The sequence below is a fragment of the Rattus rattus genome, chromosome X (assembly GCF_011064425.1).
Source record: "Rattus rattus isolate New Zealand chromosome X, Rrattus_CSIRO_v1, whole genome shotgun sequence".
In the NCBI taxonomy this organism is placed as follows: Eukaryota; Metazoa; Chordata; class Mammalia; order Rodentia; family Muridae; genus Rattus; species Rattus rattus.
In genome coordinates, this window is record NC_046172.1 from 19,887,699 (window position 1) to 19,912,365 (window position 24,667).

Genomic DNA, 24,667 nt, shown 5'->3' on the forward strand with positions numbered 1-24,667 from the left:
CTTAGAGGCTTGTTTAGTCATTTGTATTTTAGTTAAATCTAAATATAGTCAAAGGAACAACCAAAGATACTCTTCACAAAATCCTAATATGTCACAGAGGATATTTGATATATGACTAAGGAAAAAAACTAAATATAGAGACTTATTTTTGGCCTATGAAAACTAGTCATTTCTCAGAAACCATCTATCAATAGTAGTCATGGAAACATTAGAATGTGTACAGTTACTTATTTCTTTTGAGGATGGCAGTTGCCAACATTTGGTCTTCCTAGAAGAGAGACAAAAAGGTAAGAACTATATATTTTCTGTGTGGTTTTCATTAATCACCTTCACTATACTAGGGCAGAGAATGCCAATGAAGGCCTCTGACATTTAGTTCTGGCTACTGTTAGACATTCCTTCCATTGGAGTACATTTTGCTGAATGTCTTAATAAGGGTCAGAGGACCAATGTGGGAATACTCTCCCTTCAGGCTCTGACTTGCATTACTTACTGAAGTTGTACATGTGCATTAGTGACTCTGATACTTCACTACGTATGAAATGAGACTGATAATAGTATGGGGAAGCATTGGAATCTCACTAGTATTCTGCAGTGTTTAAATTCGGTTCCAACTAAGTAAAATATGGATTATTAATGAGAAGTTTTGTGAGATGCCAACAGTCAGCAAGGCTTTGTTACAAACAGAAACCTGAGGTCTAATACAATGTCTTTCATTCAGTTTCTTCATCGCTATTTGTGACTACCTCTCTGATCAATATTACCAGTGATTTAAAAGATTGGTGATATTATCATCTGCCAAATGGGTCATTTCACTCCCAACACCAAAAGGTAAAGTATGACATATGAAGGGTATCTACTTGGTTTTCATAAAATATTTGTCTGTACTCTCAGGATTCACAGAAGGGCAAGACCATTTACCTGCCAAGCTAGCTAATTTGTCAGGCACAAAATCATTTCTTCTGCTTTCAATTCTTCTCAATTCATACTTATTCTGTAGTCTTCTACCTGAGATCTACATTGGCAGGATGGACCTTCTCATGATTCCCAAGCCACCATCAATTCAAAAGCTCTTTTTGATGGCATTTTCGAAGTGGCACATATGGTGTTTTTAACGTTTTAGAAATCATATTCTATGGGAGATTTTGGAACGTTGGGTAGCTGGGACTTAATGCCTACAAGCAAGGAGATCCCTATTATAGACCCTCATACCCTGCATGTGCAATGTCAATGATATTATGCAAATGTTGGAATTATTGAATAACTATGATTCGTTCCTTTCTGTTCAAGGTCTCACCAGGATTTTTCAGCACGTTTTTCTCATTTTCCTTTTATTACACTCAGAGATCTGCACTGACAAAAGATCTAAATGTGGTGCTTCATTGTGTTGATATGAATTTTTTTTGTTTCAGAGATGATATTGCCTCAACAAAATACCTCCATTCTCTACATGTTGCACCTAAATAAAGTCAATGATTGTAAAGTGCAATATTGACTAAGTAGCAGAAACAAAATACCCATATCCATCATTTCTCATCTTTTACATATATTTTGTAGTTTTGATGCTGTACAGAATGAACTCAACATACTACCTATGATAGAAGATCAGCATTCTCTCATCAAGTTTTTATACCCAACTAGTTATACATTGAATTTTAAGGTTGTGCATATGCTGGTTTTTATTATGAAATATCAAACCTATTTTTACACAGTAATTCAAACACTTTAGGATGATATTCAAAGACATAGGACACTGTCTATTTCATATATCTTGATCTACTTAGTATTTCCTTTGTCCCATTATTTATATTTATATGTTTTTGGGTATTTGAAAAAGTCAAGTATACTTCCATATGGCATAAATACCCATGCCATATGCATTATTTTTCTTTTGTGCCTTTCATTTAAGGACTATACAGATATTAAATTGCTCCTGTAAGTTTCATGCAATTGTCCACCACAATAATTTGAGCATTCCTCTGTTTGTAATAGTCACTAAGGTTATTTATAATTTTTCTGTCTTTCTAAGAGAGATGCAACAAGCATCACTTTAAATGATACTGCAGAGTCTTATTTCACCATTAACTCTAAGTATTAAAATGCATAGTAAAGAAAAAGAATCATAGCAACATTTGAAAGATATTGTGAAATTATTGACCAAAGCATGTAACAATGAAGACTGCAAACATAATCACAGATCTCAAGTTTTCTCATTCATACTTAACTAGAGTATAGAAGCCTAATATGTGTATAAGTTATTTAGATACAGCACTGAGATTGCATGGGCAAAGACTGAGTACCTCGTAATCTAGAAACCATGACTGATTCTGTTTTTCACACTTCCCAACTGTACTTTCTTACCTTCAGATTTGCAGAGGTAAAGGAGTGGATCTTCAGAGTTACTGGCTTCATTTGCAGCCTATTATCTTTGGGGTTTGAAATAATCCTTGCAAGCAGCAGATACTGGCGACTCTGGGAATTTGACAATAATGTTGTCCAGCTTGTTTACATTGGACTCTGGGAAGCTTATTACCATTGGGAATTTAACTTCTCTGATACTGAGACAATAATTCTGGTACACAGCTCTGTCAACTCAACCTGGACAATTTCACCCGAATTTCAATGTGCACGGAACCTGATGTTACTGACAATCCTGATAAAACCTGTTGTTGTGATTTTTAGCTCAGCAGCCATTAGGGTCAGCATAATCAAATCCTCAGTCCATGAGATTCAGATAGTATGTTACAAGTGCTCAGTCTTAATTCTGATCATCACTAGCCTTTGCACCATTATTTCTGTGACCTGGAACCATGTAGTCGATTTCTATGGCATGACCACTCTTGACTTTCCACCAACGTTTCCAGTCAAAAAAGAAGCCCTGATTAAGAAACACAGCACTCACGTGTTTCCATTGGGGCTCCTGACAACCACCCTGTCACTCTTTGGTGTGATTATGTTCCTCTTTGAGATAAGGTCACTGAAAGCTCAGAGTAAAATGAATGCCCAGCATGATTTGAAACAAGCTGATGACAGTTCCATAAATGAGGGTTCTGGTATTTGTGAAATGTGCCAGGAGACTACCTGACAAAATTTACTGCATGCATACAGTACTGCTGTAGTTATTTACTTACATAAAATAAAGTATCTCAATGAATATTTTGGCATTTTTCTTAAGCTTTTGTCTTCTGCTTGGTGAATGTGTTCCCTTCTTCCAAGATATTCACATCCTAAACTCTTCATTCTAAGATGATGTGTTCAGTTATTGCCAATTCCATTTTGCTTAAAAAAGTACTGATGAAGTAAAAATTCCATAAACCAAAGAACCAAACCTAAGGCGAAAGTTTTCTTGAAAAGTAAGCAAGCAAACAAACAAAACCAATGCATACGAGTTGAAATACATGCCAAGTGGAGAACTGTAACCCCTAATGTATATTGAATGTAGAGCAGTACATCCAACATTTGACATGACTGAAATTTAGAGTTTCTTGAAGGCAGGAAGAGATACTGATCACTGATTATGCATATAGCCTCTGAAGATTTTCACAGAAGTTATTTTCGAAAGGCCCATGTATTTTAAGTGTGTATTGATGCACAAAAGGAATCTCTGTAGGGAACAACTGGGTAGTACATTGTCATTTTTGTGTGTATAAGCTCTCTGGAGGATAGAAGTTTATACTTAGTACTGCTAACTCCCAAATAATTCTCTGGATCCACTCATTCTCAAAGAATAAGCAAGTGCTCCTACAGAAAAAAATAGAAAACCCTATACTAATTGAAGAGACAGTTGATGGAACAGATATTCTGAATTCATCAGAGTAGAAAAATGGAGTCAGCAAGAGTAAGGAGTGAGTCAGGTGCAACCTGTGATCTGGATCTTGTAGCTCTGACTGAGTAGCAGTCAGACTGCTTCTGAAGCTCTGACTTACTAGCAACCAGATTGTATCTTTATTTATATAGCACTTTCATAGAACAAGGAAAGACTAATCATTATCAAAGAGGTACATATTGTGTGTTTGAAATTTCATTACATGTTCAAACTAACAGGTCCAGTCACAAGTAGAAAATATAATCAGAACAGATTTTTTATTATCAGTTCTATAACTCCAGTTTAAAGACTCTAAAGAAGGTCCCTTCCAAGCATTTCAGATTTTATATGACAGATGCTTTTTATGCTTGTAGTGTTTCCAGTTTTAAATAATTCCAGTCAAACAGAAACTATCTGAACAAAACTTCTTCCAAATAGCAAATATAACAGCTAATTAATTTAATTTACACTTCCTTACTAACAGAGATATTCATCAATCTCTGTTTGTTACTGAGTTCTATTCCTCCATGGTGTATGCCTTGTATGACCCCTTATTCTTGAACTATATTCTTAGCTAATACAGGTGTATTAGAAAGAGAAACCATGCATCTGTGAAGTAGTCCTCTGGACAGTCAGAATTTTTCCATTGCTTACATTAACTCTGAAACAATTATACTGTTTGTGTTTGTTCAGAGGCAGAGACCCCCAAAAGAATCCTGGTGTAATAACCTCATCACTTTTCTGTGTACTCATGTACTTTCTGTGCTTAATGATCTTAAGTGCATAAGGAAAATGGACACATGCATAAGTCAAGATAAAACTAATTTTAGAATTTTGCTAGAAATACTCAAATATAATTTATTCCATGAAAGTCCTAAAATGAAGTATAATGCAGAAAGTCCCCAGGAATGCAACAAACAGACTCCAAATACCCAAAGTAACAGATTGAATGACAGTGATTGCACCATTTCAGTTCAAGTTTGCTGGAACTAAGTCAAACAGCTGCCATGGTTTCATGTCTATTCCTGGGTCCAATAGGTGTGGATGTGCCTCCTTAGTTTATTGTTTTATCTTATGCTGTTTTTCTCTCCTGGGTAGGTTGGCACTAATGACTTAAACTAATATTTATCTCTATGGATTTCATTTAATAGTCACCGGTGTGTTACGGTGGATATAGATATGGGCAATATTTTTCTGCTAAGGCAGCTAAAAATAGGCCATGTTCTTTTGTTTCTACACTGTCCTATATACACAAAGGATAAATATCTACAGAACAATAACCCATGAGTTGACATTGTCGAATTCTTAACATAGGCTTCACTGTCTTCTTGAGTTCTTATTTCACATTTTTCCAGAGGATGAGCTTCTAAATGAGTGCTATATGTTTATTTACTCTCCATGAAACTTGGTCTTTCGCTTTCATTACGCAAAACATACTGTACAGGATATTTGATTCATTAGTGGAAAAAAAGTCAACATAAGCAACTCATGGAAGGAAATTTTTTTGGCTCTCAATTTGAAAGAATGTTATGAAAAGAATGCCTGGGAGAACATTACCCAGTTCAGCAGTAGATTTGAACGCAGATAGTCATGGTTTTTATCTTGCCTTTTATTTGTTTATGCACCCTGTGCTCACAGCCTATGGAATGGTGACACCTACAATTGGTCTATCTTCCCACCTCATTGAATCCATGGAAGTAAATGTGGAAATCTTAAGAGATTGTGGCTTAATTTCTTTTCTTTTATTCTGGACATTTTATTCTTAAAATTTAAATTTAATGGCCTTGTAGTGGTTTGGTTACACTTGGTTAAAGGAAAGTGGCACTATTAGGAGATGTGGCCTTGTTGAAGAAACTGTCACTCTGTAGATGTGTACATGATGTTATGCTCAAGGTCTGCCTAGTGTGGCAGATGAAATCTTCTCCTAGCTACAGGTGGAGCAAGTCTTGTCCTTGGAGCCTTCAGATAAAGACACAGAATTCTCAGCCACTCCTTCAGCACAATGTGTGTCTGCTTGCTGCTATGCTTCCTGCCATAATGGTAGTGTATTGAGACTCTGAAACTTTAAGCCAGATCTACTTAAGTGTTGTCCTTTATAATAGTTTCTTTGGTCATTTTGTATCTTCCTAGTAATGAAACCCTAACTAAGGTAGACCCCAAATCATCTTTTTTCAATTTAAGATTATTATGTATCATAAATATTTATATTTCTCTCTGGGTCTCTGTCAGTCTCTCTCTGTACATGTAGTGTGTATGTATGTGTGTTATTGGGGTAGTTATTGTGTAGTAGTAGTAGTAGTAGTAGTAGTAGTAGTAGGTAGTAGTAGTAGCAGCAGCAGCAACAGTAGTAAAAAGTATGTAGTAGTAGTAGTAGTAATGTAGTAGTAGTAGTAGTAGTATTCATTGTATGCACCTATGCCTCAGTTCAAAATGATAGAGGGACAATTATTATTGTTGTGTGTGTGTGTGTGTGTGTGTTTGTGTGTGTGTGTGTGTGTGTGTGTGCGTGCTCTGGTTCCTAGATTGGTAGATATATGTTGTCCAAAGAGAACTGTTTTATTCATTTAGGAATGGATGAATGAAGGTCATATGAGATGCATCAAAAACCAAGGCAATAGACAAAAAATACAGTGATGATAGAGGAAAAAAATGACAGCTTCAGGCTTGAGACAACAGAGCAAATTTGGCAGTCACCTACCCAGGATTGAAATGTCAGAGATGCGAGGGTCACTGACAGAAAGTAAATGTTAGTGTCCTGGACATGTTGCAAAAACAACAGTGCCATATTCAGTAAGAGAGAAGTGATGCGGTTTTCTGTGTTAAAATTTTTGAATTGAATGCTAACACAAGAACAGTAAAAGCACCAACATCACAGAGCAAAATAAGAAAAACTACAGAGCTAATCTGAATCTCCATAATGGTATGGTATCAACCTCAGGTTATTCTATCCTGTTACCCAAATCTGGACTCCCTATTGGTTATTCTATCCTGGGAAAGTCTGCTTTTCATTCTATCTAAAATTATTTTCCTTAATAGTTGATATTTATTCAATTTGCATCCCATTATCAGCACCTTTGGTCTCAGCCCCTTGCTCCCACACCCAATAACTGTATTCCCCTTCAACTTTTCCTCTCACCAGCAGAGTCACCCAGCAAATAATATCACATAAATTCCCTGCAGGAATTGGCCCTTCCTCTCCTATGGCTTCCAGATGAGGAAGCCTAGGTTTGGAAATTGTATCCATATTCAGGGACAACACCTTGTTTCAGTTGTTGAGAGACCCTTGTGAATATTAAGCTGCACACATCATATATATATATATATATATATATATATATATATATATATATATCCTCAGCACCCATGCTTGCTCTCTTCTTCTTTTTAGCTCAGTCCTCAGTCTCTGGGAGCCCCAAAGTTCAATTACGTTGACTCTAGTTATCTTTCTGTGGATATTTATTCTTTTCATATCCTCAATCCTTCGACTATCTCTCTCAAAAAAAGTACCTACAGGAGCTCCATCTACTGTTTGGCTGTGGGTCTCTTCATCTGTCTTCACTGGCTGTTGTGTTGAGCTTTCAGAGAAATTTAGGCTAGGATAATATAAGTAATCATTAACTGTGTATCATTAATAGTGTCAGGCTATTTTTCTTACTTATGAGATGGTTCTCAATTTGGGCCAGCCATTCATTGGTTGACTTTTCCCTCAATCTTTGCACCAACTTGTCCCTGTATTATTTCTAAGTAGAACCTATTGTGGGTCAAAGGTTGTGTGTGTGTGTGTGTGTGTGTGTGTGTGTGTGTGTGTGTGTGTGTGTGTGTGTTGCGTTGTTAGTCCCTCTACTAAGAATTCTACCTGTGCTACAGGAGGTGCCAATTCAGGCCTCATCTCCATCACTGCTTGTAGACACAGTCAGGGTCTCCCCTTAGACTCCTGGGGTCTTGCCAATTCCAGGTGTCAGACAGTTGCTACAGATGCTCTTGATCTCCATAAACCTGATTCCCCAGTCCCATCCCATTCCCATCTTTCTCCCTTCTCTATCTCCCTCTACCCACCTTTCAAAACTATTTTATTTCCCATCTGAAGAAACTTCAAGTATGCTATCTAAATACACATTGATATTTAGCTTCTTTGTGTTTGCAGATCGTAGTATGCTTATCCTCTACTTTATGGTTAATATCCTGTTATGAGTGAGTACATACAATGCATGTCCTTTTGGTTCTGGGTTACCACAAAAGGATGATATTTTCTATTTCAATAATTTGAGGTATATTGATTTCCAATTTTCTGAGAAAATAGTATTTTGATTTCCAAAGTAGCTCTACAATTTTGGACTCTGATCCTCAATGCAGGAGTGTTTGCTGTAAACCGCATCCTCAGTGGTAGGAGCTGTCACATTGGTTTTGATTTTAGCCATTATGATTTGTATAAGTTGGAATCTTGGAGAATATTTGATTTTCATTTCCCTGATACATAGGGAGTTTGATGATTTCTTTGAGAGTCTCTTGGCCACTTCAGATTTCTTTGCTGAGGATTGTATATTTAAATCTGTACATTTAAAAAACTGGAACAACCTCTGTGGTTGCACTCACCTGGTCTTCCTAGTTATGATGTGAGCTTCCATAGAACATGAGTCTTATGTCAGGGTTGTACAGATATTTGGAGCCTAGGAGAGGGATTGTATTTGAGGAACAGGCAGGGATTAAATGGTATTAGTTGGTGACTGCTCATGATTTACCTGGTGTTCCCAGTAACTGATTGGCCTCCAGTGGAGTAGAAGTCTTCTGTAGAGAGTATAGTCTGTGATATTGAGGAAGGGAGAGGCTGTGCAGTTGAGACAGTAGTTCCTACTACCTGTGTGGCTTCTAGTAGAATTGGAGCAGCACCACTATTTCCAATATCTACAGTGAAAATCATGAAGTACTCCTTATGTCTGTGTGTGCTTAAATCCATGATTTCTTCACATTGTGTGATCTGAGACACATATAACTTCATAGACATAGCCAAAGACTTAACTAATCTGATATGCTTGATTTTATATGTTGTTTTGTTTTGTTTTGTTTTGTTTTGTACTCAGGCAGCTTCTCACTATGGTACTCCTGGCTTGATTGGTATTTACTAAGATGGACCAGAGTAGCCAGGGTTCTGAGTACTAGGGTCTTGAAATGTTACCTCTTTCTCTGACTTTTACTTTATTTTGACATATTTTTGTAGTATATTCTTTGACCCTTTGAAGAATGAATATTACGATTTCTTCCTATTGCAAGAGTAACAATGAGGCAATATTCAGTAGCAGAAATGCCCCCTCCCTCTTAGGATAACATAAAGGACTTCCCAGGCTTGAGACCACAAGAAGAGAGAGAGAAGGAATAGAATTTATGAAATAGAATATGGAAATGCATGGGAAGAGAAAGGAGAGCCACCAAGGGATAGGTGAGCCCTAAAATGTGGCCATTTGGGCTGGAAAATTGGAGCTAAGAGCAGCCCAGATGAATCATAGTAAGTAATGATTTGAGTTATTGATTAGAAGGTGATTTTAACAGCACGGAGGGTAGGCAGCTGCCCAGCTATTGTGCCGCATAAGAGAAATGATAACATAAATACTGTGTGTGTTTTTCATTTGGGAACCTAAAGGATGTAAGGTAGGAAAGTGACTCCATGCCGGGATTTTTCATGTTAATTACTACACACATGATCACAATTACCAGGTAAGAAGCACAGCCAATGTGCAACTATGTCATTAGAATGTAGAAGATTTACAACATTAGTGTCTTCCTCATTTGTCAGGAGTCAATCATAGGACAGACTAATAACTAACAGGTGATCTTCCTGAGACGACCACATGATATTAACCTCTACAACAGAACTCTGATAGGTAAGGCCCAGGAGAAAAATATTTAGGTAAGTTTCCTGCTATTACTATGCTTTTTCTATTTTTATTAAACATATATAAACGTCACTAGGTATTAGCCCACCCATTCTAAGCAGATCTATGCATATATATAAAGATGGAATGTCTTATAGTAATACTATATAGAAAAATAAATACTTCTCAGTACTTTATGATGATCTTATAATAATTCCTAATATTATATCAGTATTAAGCTCTTTTACAGTGGGACTTCTGTTTAGTTCTTTTCTGATAATCAAAACTACAATGAGAATTTTGCCAATCTCCCATATGTCACCAGTTAATTGCTTCTAGATAGTAACTAGAATTTGTGTGTATGTGGGGGGGGGAGAAAGTGTTTATTTGGCTTATACTTCCACATCACAATTTATGCTAAAAGGAAGTCAGGACAGGGACTCAAGCAGGGCAGGAATCTGAATACAGGGCCATGAAGGAGTGCTGCTTACTTGACTTGCTCATCATGGATTCTAGTTTGCTTTCTTATCAACTCCAAGACAAATCAAGCCAGGGATGTAACCACCCATAATAGGCTATACTCTTTTCCTACCAATCACTAAGAAAATATTCTATTGTATTGCCTATAGCCTGATCATATGAAAGCATGTGGTTTTCTCCACTCAGATGACTTAAGGTTGTGCCTAGGTGACATAAATCTATCTGGTACAGTCACTCTCCTAATGTTCTCAACCACTTTATACTAGAAAAGTGGTTCTGGTCCTTGGGGCTACAGTATTGCAGTTCAACTCTGATGCTAGCCACCTGTAGGAAATATCAGACTCCACAAGTTTAAGGAAAAGTCTTAATTACATAGTTCTCACTTTAGATGCCAACTACAGATGAGGATTCATCAGGACACCTGTACTTCTGCCAGTAAACCTACAAATTTTGGAAATTGACCTACTTTTACTATTCTCAATAGTTTGCCACGTTATCTTATGGGGGAAGGAGGCTGGAGAGATGGCTCAGTGTTTAAGAGCACTGGCAGCTCCTCCAAGGTTCATAAGTTCAATTCACAGCCACCACATGGTGGCTCACAACCATGTGAAATTAGATTGCATGTCCTCTTCTGGTGTGTCAAGGACAGTGTGGGCATATACATAAGATAATAAATAAAACTTAGAAAAACAGAATGCCTTGCAGGATTCATGAAAGTGCTGCAATTACTTAAGTATACTATCATGTCAACTATAAATAGTGATATTTCACTTCCTCCTTTTCAATTTATATGCCTTTAAACTCCTTTTATTGTCAATTTTCTCTGGCTAAGAATTAGAGTACTGTATTAAACAGGTAGGGAGAGAGTGGTCAGCCTTGTCTAATCCATGATTTTACTGGGATTGCTTCAAATTTCTCTCCATTTAGCTTGATGTTGGATACTGGTTTGCTGTATATTACTTTTATTATTTTTATGCATGGGCCTTGATATCCTGATCTTTCTGACACTTTGATCATGAATGGGTTTTGAATTTTATCAAATGCTGCCTCAGCATCTAATGAGATGATCACCCCCCCCCCGAGTCTATTTATGTAGTGAATTGTGTTGATGGGTTTCCATATATATAACCATCCTTGCATCCCTGGGATGAAGCCTACTTGGTAATGCTGGATGATCCTTTTGATGTGTTCTTGGATTCAGTTTGCTAGGAGTTTATTAAGTATGTTTGCATAGATATTCATAAGGGAAATTTTCTGAAGTTCTCTTTCTTTGTTGTGTCTTTGTGTGATTTAGGTATAAGTATAAATTCTGTCTTAATAGAACAAATTTCAGGTGTACCTTTTGTTTTCTATTTTTAGAATAGTTTGGACAGTATTGGTGTTGGGTCTTTATTAGGGTCTGCAGAGAGTAAACCCATCTGATCCTGGGTACATTTTATTTTGTTGTTGTTGTTGGTGGTGGTGGTGGTGGTGATGGTGGTGGTGGTGGTGGTGGTGGTGGTGGTGGTGGTGGTGCTGGTGCTGGTGGTTGTGGTGGTTGGGAGACACTATTAACTGCATCTATTTCTTTAGGCATTATGGGACTATTTAAATGGTTTATCTCATCTATATTTAACTTTGGTACCTGGCATTTTGTCTTCTTTTCAATTTTCTTGGCCTTACAAAAGGTTTGCAGTTTTATGAGGTCCCATTTGTCAATTCTTGATCTTAGAGCATAAGCCATGGGTGTTCTGTTCAGGAAATTATCAGCTGTGCCCATGTTTTTGAGGGACTTCCCCACTTTCTCTTTTATTTGATTCAATGTATCTGGTTTTATGTGGAAGTCCTTGATCCACTTGGACTGTAGCTTTGTACAAGGTAATAAAAATGGATTCAATTTGCAGTCTCTATATGCTGACTGCTACAGTTGATCCAGCACCACTTTTGAAAAATTGAGAGCTAAACATCCAACTCAACTAATGGGATAGATCATGGAAATGAAATTAAACAGAGACACACAGTTAAAATAGCAGAAGTTATGGACCAAATGCATTTAACAGTTGTCTATTGAACATTTCATCCTAAAACAAAAGAATATATCATCTGCTCAGGACCTCATGGGACCTTTCCCAAAATTCACCGTATAACTGGTCACAAAACAGGACTCAACAGATACAAGAAGATTGAAGTAATCCCTTTCATCAAATCAAATAACCACAGACTAAGGCTGGTTTTCAATAACAACAAAAACAACGGAAAGCCCACATACATATGCAAGCTGAACAATGCTCTAGTCAATGACAACTCGGTCAAAGAAAAAATAAAGAAAGAAATTAAAGACTTTTTAGAATTAAATGAAAATGAAGGCACAACATACCGAAACTTAAGGGACACCATGAAAGCAGTATTAAGAGGAAAATTCACAGTACCAAATGCTTCCTAAAAGCAACTGAAGAGGGCATACACTATCAACTTTACAGCACACCTAATAGCACTAGAACAAAATAATCAAACGCACCCAAGAGTAGCACACAGCAGGAAATTATTAAACTCAGGGCTGATATCAACCAAGTAGAAAGAAAAAGAACTATACAAAGAATCAACCAAACCAGGAGCTGGTTCTTTGAGAAAATCAATAAAATAGATAAACTCTTAGCCAGACTAACCAGAAGGCATAGCGATAAAATCAGAAATGAAAAGGGAGGCATAATAACAGAAAAGGAGGTAATTCGAACAATCAAAAGATCATACTACAAAAGCCTATACTCAGTACAACTGGAAAATCTGAATGAAATGTACAATTTTCTAAATAGATGCTAGGTTAAATTCTAAGTTAAATCAGGATTAGACAAACCATTTAAAGCAACTTATATCCCCTAATGAAGTAGAAGCAGTCATTAAAATCTCCCAAACAAAAAAGCCCAGGACCAGATGGTTTTCTTGCAGAATTCTTTCAGACCTTCATAGAAAGCATAGTACCAATACTTTCCAAAAAAATTCCACAAAATAGAAACAGAAGGGGATAGATTTTAAAACTCTGACTATGAATAGAGAGAAATCACCTGAAATCATTGAATTGACAGTGTTAAATGTAGGAGAGACTAGAACTTACACAGGTCACCAGAAGGATTCAGAGCAGAATCTTCCAAAAATCTATACTATATACTTTTAAAATTATTGATATATTTAAACAGATGGATTATGTGCAAGCATTTTCTATAGGGCCATATTATTCTAATACCAGGACTGTCCAATATAGAGCTGAAGAAAAATCTCAGGCTTGTTTGCCTGATGAAGAGTGATACAAATATTTTCAAAAATATTTGAAACACTTGCAAAATGAGTGAACCATGCATTATAGATATCACCCACAAACATCAAGTTGTCTTTATTTGAAAAGTGCACAAATGACTCACCATGCATATCACAAAAAAAAATGTTGTTACAGGTAAGGGTGATACTAATGAGGATGTTTGCACCTAACCATTGGAGTGACCAAGGGAACCCCAATGGAGGAGGTAGAGAAAAGACTGGAGGGGATGACTTGTTTTGCCACACCATATGTAGAACAACAGTATCAGCCAACCAAACCCCACCAGACCTGCAAGGGATTAAACTATCAACCAATGAGTACACATGGAGGGACTCATGACTCCAGCCACATATGTGGCAGATGATGGCATTGTCAAGCATCTATGGGAGGAAAAGCCCTTATTCCAATGAAGGCCTGTTTTCCCAGTATAAGTCGAGGACAGAGATTTGAGTGGGTGGGTGGGATGGCACCAGCATCATAGAAGAAAGGGGAGGGTATAGTGAGTATAGGAGAATGGTGAAAGGGAATAATATTTGAAATGTAAATACATGAAATATTAATGAAAAATAAAATTATTTAAAATAAAGTGATCAGCCACAGACATCCAGTTAGCTTGATCTGAAGTGCACAAATGGTCATCATACATAGGTCAACAAATATAATGTAATAAATAGACTTAAAAACAAGAATAGATACAGAAATTTTTTTGACAAAATGCAACATGAGTTTTTGATTAGAAGTAATATTAGAGGGAGCTTTCCTCATCAGAATAAAGCCTATACACAATAAACCCACAGCCAACCTTCTTTTAAAGTACTGAAAACAAAAATAATCCTATTGAAATGGAGGAATGACATAATTGTAAGTATCGATTTACATTTTAATACAGGTTTAAACTAGATGACCAATAAAGAGAAGATAAGGACTTCGGAGATACGAAGTTTAAAAAAGCCCTAGCACCCATGGGAATAAATCATATAATGTTTTACATAAGAAGACCCCAAAAGTCCACCAGAAAACATTTAGGAACAATCAGCACTTTCAACAGTGGGGAAGGATATGAAATTAATTTACAAAATCAGTAGCAATTCTATATACTGCAAACAAATAGCTATGAAACAGATCATGGGAACACTACCATATACAACATCTTCAAGAAAATTTAAAATGTAAAACAATAATCCTGACCAAAGAGGTGAAAGATGTCTTCAAATTTCTGAGAAAATAGAATTGAGGAAGAGAAGAAACTTGAAATGTTTGCCATGGTCATAGAATGGTAAAATTAATATTGTAAAATATAACTATCCTACCAAAACTGATTTATAGATTTAATTCAAACCTGATCAATATACACAAGAAAAGCTTAACATAAACAGAAAATGGACACACTAAAATTTATATTGAACAAGAAAGCTCCTGAGATTCAAAGCAACCCTGACTAAAAGAGCAATGGTAGATCAGTTCCCATATCAGATTGAAAAATATATTACTGAGATGTAATATAAACAGCATGATACAGGTAAAAATATACACAGAGTGATCAACAAATCAAGATGAAAATTCAAATACAAGTGTATATAAATATAGCCATATTAGGCAGAGATTCCAAAACTAAAATTTTTCACAGGACAAAATCTTAAAGAAATTGTGCTTGGAATCAGGATGTCCACATTCAGAAGAATGCAAGGACAACTGTATCTATTAGTGTGCACAAAAAGCCAAATCCAAGTAGAACTGAAAAATTAATATAAACAAATATCTGAATCTCATAGAATAAATACACAATCCCTTTCAAAAGTAAGTATTGGCAAAATTTAAGAATACAAGACTCCCTTTTCCTTAGGGTAAAAGGCAAGAATTGGCAAATACAAATCATAAACCAAAGTCTCTGTTTAACAAAGGAAACAAAAATCAAATAAAGAGAGGAAGCTCATAGAGTGTGAGAAAGAATTTTTCGGCAACTTAGTACATCTGACAGAGGTGTACATCCAGAATATACAATTCAAGAAAAACAAAGAAAGAAGTGAATGAAGCATGCAGAGAATAGTGGAGTATACCTTTAATCTGAAACTCAAAAAGCAGGTAGATCTCCATCTCCATGTGTCTGAATCCAACCTGAACTACATAGGAAGTTCCAGGCTTGTCAATGCTACATAATGTGACCCTGTCCCAATAAACAAACAAACAAATATAAAGAAAGGGAAAATAAAGAAAATAAATGCTCCGGTTGAAAAATTGGGCCCATATACCCAAAATCTGTCAGTGCTTTTAGTGTCTTGTGGAAGAATGGGGAAAAGAATTGAGGGAGTCAGAAGGGTCAAGGACACAACAAGAAGACCTATAGAGTAAATTAACCTTGGCACATGGGAGTTCACAGATACTGAACCAACCAACCAAAGAGCATGTATGGGCTGTAAATTTGTCTGCTATACATTTGTCGGAGATGTACATCATAGTCTCTATGTGGGACCCCTAACAAGTAAAGAGGCAGCTGACTTCGACCCTGTTGCTGCCCTTTAGACCTTTTCCTCTAGATGAGCTGCCTTTTCAGTGCTAGATGACTAGTCCTGTTCTGACTTCATGTGTCTCAGCAGATTGGTACCCATGTCAGGCCTTCCCTTCTCAAAGGAAAAGGAAAAGATATAATCAGGAGAGGGGATATATAATGGTGAAACTGGAGGAAGGGGATGTAAAGTTTCTCAGGTTTTCTACTGCTACAAAGAGAAATCATGATCAAGGCAACTCTTGTAATTGGGACTAGCTTGCAGATTCAAAGTTTCAGTTCATTGTCATCAAGGCAGGAAGCATGGCAGTTTATAGGCATCCATGGTAGTGGGGAAAGAGCTGAGAGTTCTGCATCTTAATAATTATGAAAATACAAAGCAGAACTGAGAATTTACAGGCAGAGTGCTAAAACAAAGAAATGCTGGTTGTACTGTGGGGAAGGCAGAATACTTATTCACTGTTGGTAGGATTGCAGAGTGGTTCAGCAACTATTGAAATTAGTGTGGAACATTCGGAGAAAACAAAAGGTAGTTCTATTAATGGCCCACATATAATTAATCTTAGCATGTATACAAAGTACCGGTCATGCTAAAGTAGGCATTTTTGTTCAGCTATGTTCCTATCTGCTTTATTTCCAGTAGGTAGGAAATGGAAAAAATATAAATGTCCTTCATTATTGAATGCATATATGAAAACAAGCATAGTGGCATACTATGCATGTATGAAGAAAAATAAATTTATGTGTTTATCTTGGAATTGAATGAAACTAGTACACATAATATGTGAGGAATTCAGAATGCTAAAGACAAATGTGACTTATTCTCTTCCAGCTCTCAATGTTTATATGTCGGTTTATATAACCTGGAATAACCTCAGATATGAGGGAAGAACAAAGGGTCTATAGGAAAAAAGAGAAGCAACTTTAGGGCTGGGGACACCAGTATTATTAAGGAAAAAATGTGAAAAATACAGGCGATAACTTTACTTGGGGATTGGGTTGGGATAAGAATACAAGGCAACAAGTGATGTATAAGAAAAATTGTTTTGAAAAAGCCATAAAGAAACTCTGTGTGTGTGTGTGTGTGTGTGTGTGTGTGTGTTTATACACACATAAAGAAATGCAATAAACCCACTTACATTAGCAATGGTCTCCCACAAACCACAGACCACCCAACAACAAAACAATCAAAACAAACAATAGTAAAACAGTGGTAGCTTTCGGATTATTCTCTCAACTTTTTAATTAAGGAATCCAAGAGAATGTTTAAACAATTGGTCCTATCACTAACTTTTTTTGGATTTTTTAAATTTATTTACATTTCAAATGTTATCTCCCTTTCTCGGTTTCCTGTCCATATACCCACTATCTCATCCCTCCTCCCACTCCTCCAATGAGCATGTTCCCCCACCCATCCACACACCCCTTCCTGCCTCCCTGACCTGACATTCCCCTACACTGGGGGATCAAGCCTTGGAAATCCATCGTAATCCACTATGTACAACCCCCCACAAAAATACCAAACACAACAACGACAACGACAACAACAACAACAACAACAAAAACCATGATTGTCTCTTTAGATGCTTAGAAAGTATTTGACAAAATTCAACATGCCTTTATGTTAAAAGTTTTGGAAAGATCAGGAATTCAAGGCCCATATCTATCCTTGATTTTAATGGTAAGAACTTGTTGCTAAAGTCACTATGCCCTCTGGATTGAGGGAATGGAGGACCTAAACAAGAACTGTCATGGAAGCCTCTTCCCTCAATGCTACTGCTCATAGGTCTGGAGGAGTGTCCACTTTACAACAAAGGTATTTAACTCATAATTTTATGAGGAAACATAGATTATGAGTTGGAATGTACATCCAATAAACCACTGCTATTCTTAGGTAACCAGAGTAGATTCTAAAGAATTTTCCTTTGATGCTCTCAGATATTGTTTTTTTTTTCTTTTCTTTGTTTTTTTTTTAATTCTTCATGGATTTATTGTTTAGAAGCTTCTTTTTATTGAATATTTTTTATTTATATTTCAAATGTTATTGCCTTTCCCGGTTTCCTGTACATAAGCCCCCTATCACATACCCCTCTCTTCCTCTGTAAGGGTGTTCCCCCTCACAAAATAGCCCCATTCCTGCCTCCCCACCCTGACATTACCCTACATTTGGGGTCAAGCCATGGCATGACCCCATTCTCTTCCCATTGGTACCCACAAGGCCATCATCTGCTATATATGAAGCTTGAACCAAGGATATGTCAATGTGTAATTTTTGGTTAGTGGTTTAGTCCCTGGGAGTTCTGGTCAGTTGGTATTGTTGTTCTTATGGGTTTGCAAGCCCCTTTAGCTCCTTTAATCCTTTCTCTAATTCCTCCAATGAGGGCTCCATCCTCAGTTCAATGTTTTGCTGCTAGCATTCACCACTATATTTTTGACACACTGGCAGAGCCTCCCAGGAGATGGCTCTAACAAGCTCCTGTCAGCATGTGTGTGTGTGTGTGTGTGTGTGTGTGTGTGTGTGTGTATAAATATATAAATATATTCCAAATTTTGTTTCTATATCCCCTCCGATGAATATTTCTGTTTCCCATTTTAAGAAGAAATGAAGCATCCATATTTGGTTATCCTTCTTCTTGCATATCATGTGGTCTGTGGCTTGTATCTTGGGTAATTCGAGATTTTTGGCTAATTTCCAGTTATAACTGACTGCTTATGATGTGTGTTTTCTGACTGGGTTACCTCACTCAGGATAATATTTTCCATTTGCCTATGAATTTCATGAAGTCATTGTTTTTAATAGCTGAGCAGTACTCAACTGTGTAGATGTACCACATTTTCTATACTCAATCCTCTGTTAAAGGACATCTGAGTTCTTTATACCTTCTAGGTATTATAAAAAGGTTACTATGAATATAGTGGAGCCTGTGTCTTTGTTTTTTGTGGGAGCATCATTTGGACATATGCCCAGGAGAGGTGTAGCTGGGTCCTCAGTTGGTGCAATGTGCAATTTTCTGAACAACCTCCCAGATGATTTGTCAGAGTGGTATTAACAACTTATAATTCCACCAACAGTGGAGGAAGGTTCCTCATTCTCCACATCCTTTCCAGCATCTCTTGTCACCTGAGTTATTTATCTTAGCCATTCTGACTGGTGTAAGCTGGAATCTCAGGGTTGTTTTAATTTGCATTTTCCTGATGACTAAGGGTGTTGAACATTTCTTTAGGTACTTCACAGACATTCAATATTCCCTAGCTGAGAATTCTTTGTTTAGCTCTGTACCTCATTTTTAATAGGGTTATTTCGCTCTCTGAATTCTAATATATATATATATAGATAGATAGATAGATAGATAGGTATAGATAGATAAATATAGATATATATAGAGAGATATTGAGATATTGATATGATATCTATATTGATATAGATGTAGACAGACAGACAGATATAGATAGATAGAAATATAGATATTAGCCCTCTATCAGATATGGGATTGGTAACGATCTTTTCCCAATCTGTTGGTTGCCACCTTGTCCTATTGGCAGTGTTCTTTGCCTTACACAAACTTTGCAGTTTTATGAGGTCCCATTTGTCTATTCTTGATTTTAGAGAGTAAGCCATTTGTCTTTTGCTCAGGAAATTTTCCCCAGTGTTCATGTGTTAGAGGCTCTTCCCCACTGTTCTTCCATTAGTGTCAGTGTATCTGGTTTTATATAGAGGTCCTTGATCCAGTTGGACTTAAGCTTTGTACAGGGCAATAAGAATAAATCAATTTACATTCTTCTACATGTTGACCTCCAGTTGAACCAGCACCATTTGTTGAAAAGGCTATCTATTTTCCACTGTATGGTTTTAGCTTCTTTGTCAAAAATCAAGTGACTATAGGTGTGTGGGTTCATTTCTGGGTCTCCAGTTCTATTCCATTCATCTACCTACCTGTCTCTGTACTAATACCATAAGGTTTTTTAACACTATTGCTCTGTAATACTGCTTGAGGTAAGGGATAATTATTCCCCCAGATGTTCTTTTTTTTTTTTTTTGGATAGTTTTCACTATCTTGAGTTTTTAGTTGTTCAAAATGAATTTGCAAATTGCTCTTTCTAAGCCAATGAAGAATTGAGATGGAATTTTGATGGAGATTGCATTGAATCAGTTGCTTTTGGCAAAATGGCCATTTTTAATATATTATTCCTGCCAATCCGTGAGCATGGGCAGTCCTTCCATCTTCTGAGATCTTCTTCAATTTCTTCCTTCAGAGACCTGAAGTTCCTGTCATACAGATCTTTCACTTGCTTTGTTAAAGTTCCAACTAGGTATTTCACGTTATTTGTTACTATTGTGAAGGGTGTTGTTTCCATACTTTCTTTCTCGGCTGGTTTATACTTTGAGTAGAGAAAGGCTATTGATTGGTTTGAATTAATTTTATACACAGCATTTTTGCTGAAGTTGTTTATCAGACTTAGTAGTTGTCTGGTGAAACTTTTGCTATTACCTAAGTATACTACTATATCATCTGCAAATAATGATATTTTGACTTCTTCCTTTCCATTTGTATCCCTTTGGCCTCTTTTTGTTGTCTGATTGCTCTGGCTAGGACTTCAAGAACTATATTGAATAAGTAGGGAGAGAGTGGGCAGCCTTGTCCAGTCCCTGATTTTAGTGGGATTGTTTCAAGTTTCTCTCCATTTAGTTTGTCATTGGCTACTGGTTTGCTGTATATTGGTTTTACTATGTTTAGGAATGGGCCTTGAATTCCTGATCTTTCCAAAACTTTTATCATGAAGGGGTGCTTAATTTGTCAAATGATTTCTCAGTATCTAATAAGATGATCTTGTGGTTTTTGTCTTTGAGTTTGTTTACAAAATGGTTTATGTTGATGGATTTCAGTATATTGAACCATCCCTGCATCCCTGAGATGAAGCTTACTTGATCATGATGGAGGATTGTTTTGATGTGCTCTTGGATTTGTCTTGCAAGAATTTTATTGAGTATTCTTGTGTCAATATCCATAAGGGAAAGTGGTTTGGAGTTCTCTTTCCTTGATGGATCTTTGTGTGGTTTAGGTATCAGCATGATTGTGGCTTCATAGTAGGAACATCATTACCAACACCCAGCATAACTGGGACCCACACAGAAACCAGGGGAACACAAATCCACACCCAAACAGAGGCACAGGTCCATTCCAGCTTTTACCTGTGCCTAGAATAAACCCATGCCTTTGGCTCTACACCTATTCCTTTAAAACTAAATAAGAATTGATTCCCAGGAACTCTGACCCAACAGGATCTCAGAAGCTTGGTCACACCAGCATTTCACGATCTAGGAGGCAGCTTGACTCCCAGGAGCTCTGAGACACCCAGGATCTCAGGATTATAATATCCCAGAATGAAAGTATCACAGAGATAGCTGGACTCCGAGGCATTCTGACACAACCAGGATAACATGATGGACAGGTTCCAGTCAGAATCTGCAAAGGGGTGTATCACTACAGATAACAAGACAGCCAGCAGCAAACGCAAGAACATAAGCAACAGAAACCAAGGCTACATGGCATCATCAGAAGCCAGTTCTCCCACTACAGCCAGTCCTGAATACACCATCATAAGCAAGATTTGGATTTAAAAATCAGATCTCATGATGATGATAGAGGAGTTTATGTAGGACATAAATAATTGGCTTGAAGAAATACAGCAAAACACAGGTAAACGGGTAGAAGTCCTTAAAGAAGAAACACAAAAATCCCTTAAAGAATTACAGGAAAACAAAACCAAACAGTTGAAGGAAATATCAAAACCATTCAGTATCTAAAAATGGAAATAGAGGCAAAAACGAAAACAAAAAGGGAGACCACCCTGAAGATAGAAAACCTTGGAAAGAGATCAGAAGACATAGATATAAGAATCACCAACAGAATAAAAGAAATAGAAGAGAGAATCTCAGGTGCAGAATAAACCATACAAAATATTGACACAACTGTCAAATGAATGTAAAATGCAAAAAAGCTCCTAGCCCAAAATATCCAGAAAATCAAGGACACAATGAGAAGACCAAACTTAAGGATTATAGGTATAGAGGAGAGCATAGATACTGAAATTAAAGAAACATTAAGTATCTTCAACAAAATTATAGACAAAAACTTTACTATTTAAAGAAAGTAATGCCCTTGAACATACAAAAAAACCTACCAAACTCTAAATAGAATGGACCAGAAAAGAAATTTCTCCCATCACATAATAATTAAAACAACAAATGCACAAAACAAACAAAAAAGAATATTTAAAGCAGTACAGAAGAATAGTCGAGTAACATGTAAAGTCAGACCTATCAGAATTACACCAGGCTTGTCAATAAAGACCATGAAAGCCAGAAGATCCTGACTGGATATTATACCAAACCTAAAAACGCAAATGCCTGCAGAGGTTACAAAATCCAACAAAATTCTCTATTAACATAGATGGAGAAAACAAGGTATTCTCTGACAAAATCAAATTTATACAGTATTTTTAAACAAATTCAGCTGTAAAAAGGATAAAAGACAGAAAATTTCACCACAAGGAGGGAAACTACACCACAGAAAAGGCAAGAAATCACTCGCCTAAAAAAAAAAAAAAAAAAAAAAACACAAAAGATAGCCACACAGACAGAATTCTACCTTTATCAACAAAAATAACAGGAAACACCAATCACTTATGGTCCCAAGAAACAAGCTGGAGTAGCCACTCTAAAATCAAATAAAATCTACTTTAAAGCAAGAACTATCAAAAAAAACATAGGAGAGGACACTTGAAACTCATCAATGGAAAAATCTACTAAGATAAACTCTCAATTCTGAACATCTATGCTCCAAATGCAAGGGTACCCACATTTATAAAAGAAACTTTACTAAAGCTCAAAGAATAAATCGTATATCAGACAATAATAGTGGGAGACTTCAACACTTCACTCTCAGCAAGCACAGATCTTGGAAGCAGAAACTAAACAGAGACATGTTGAAACTAACAGAGGTTATGAACCAAATGTTTTTAAATAGATGTCTATAGAACATGTCTTCATAAAACAAAATAATAAACCTTCTTCTCAGTACCTCATGTTACCTTCTCCAAAACTGAGCATGCAATGGTCACAAAATAGGCCTCAACAGAAACAAGAATTTTGAAAATGTCCAATGCATCCTATCATATCAACATGGAATGAAGCTTGTCTTCAGTGACAACAAAAACAAGAAAAAGCACACATACACATGGAAGCTGAACAACACTCTATTCACTGATAACTTGGTCAATGAAGAAAAAAAAGAAGGCAACTAAGGACTTTTTTAGAATGTAATGAAAATGATGGGAAGGCATACCCAAAATTATGGAACAGACTAAAAGTTCTACTAAGAGGAAAATTCATACCTCTTAGTGGCTCCAAAAAGAAAGTGGAGAGAGCATACACTTATCTCTTGACAGCACATCTAAAATCTCTAGAGAAAAAGAAGCAAATACACTGAAGCAGAGCACAGAGCAGAAAATATCCAAACTCAGAGCAAAAATCAACCATATAGAAACAAAAAGAACAATAAAAATAATCAAAAACTGAAAGGATTGGTTTTCTGAGAAAGTCATCAAGATAGATAAACCCTTAGCCAGGCTAACCAGAGGTCACAGAGACAGTATCCAAGTTAACAAAATCATGAATGAAAAAGGGACACAACAATAAAAGTTATTGAAATTGAAAAATTCATCAGATCCTACTACAAAAGCCTATATTCAACAAAATTGGAAATTTTGGATGAAATGGACAATTCTCTAGACATATAACAGGTATCAAACTTAAACCAGGATCAGATAAACTGTCTAAAGAGTCCCATAACTACTAAAAATAGAATCAGTCATTTAAAGACCCCAAACCAAAAAAAGGCAAGGACCAAATGGCTTCAGTGTACAATTCTATCAGACCTTTAAAGAAGGCCTAATAGCAATAGTCTTCAAAATACTACACAAAATAGGTAAAGATGGAACACTATCCACTTCATTCTATGAAGCCACAATTATGCTCATACCAAAACCACTCGAAGACAAAGAATTTCAGACCAATATCCTTATGAATATGGATACAAAACTGAACATAGTACTACCTGAAGACCCTGCTCTCACACCTTTGGGCATATACCCAAAAGTTGCTACAAGCTATAAAAAGAACACTTGCTCTACTATGTTCACAGCAGGATTATTTATAATAGCCAGAACCTGAAAAGAACCCTGATGTCCTTCAACAGAGGAATGTATACAGAAAGTGTGGTACATTTACAGAATAGAGTACAACTCAGATTTTAAAACAATGACTACACACCTGCTGGATCCCGGCCGGCAGCTCTCTTAGTAGTGCAGAAGAGACTGCACTCTGCACACATCTCAGACACCAGAGGAAAACACCAAATGCCATCTGGTACCCTGGTGCACGGAGGCTCCCGGAAAGAGCGGCACAGATCTTCCTGGTTCCTACCACGGCAGAGAGGTCTTAGGCAGCACCCCACGAGCAAACTTGAGCCTCGGGACCACAGGTAAGACCAACTTTTCTGCTGCAAGAAACATGCCTGGTGAACTCAGGACACACAGAGGCAAAATTCCTCTAGGACCGGGCACTTTCTGGGTTTACCGGAAGTCCCACACCCGCGGATCCCGGCCCGCAGCAGCTCTCTGCTCCCAAACCCCTTGGGAGAGAGACCTCACCGCCTGGT

General features: G+C 36.9%; 1 protein-coding gene across 1 annotated transcript; it reads left to right on the plus strand.

The window, feature by feature from the left end:
* Positions 1-802: 802 nt before the first annotated feature.
* LOC116889039 lies at positions 803-3,085 on the plus strand. The gene is made up of 2 exons (XM_032890234.1): positions 803-831; positions 2,368-3,085. The coding sequence occupies exons 1-2, from the start codon at positions 803-805 to the stop codon at positions 3,083-3,085; spliced, it is 747 nt and encodes a 248-aa protein (XP_032746125.1).
* The last annotated feature ends 21,582 nt before the right edge of the window (positions 3,086-24,667 follow it).

Bases quoted from the DNA above. Each gene is read 5' to 3' on its own strand.
- LOC116889039 (XM_032890234.1), top strand. From the start codon at position 803: ATGGGTCATTTCACTCCCAACACCAAAAG. The intron at 832-2,367 runs GTAAAGTATGAC...TCTTACCTTCAG, and splicing joins TTCACTCCCAACACCAAAAG to ATTTGCAGAGGTAAAGGAGT.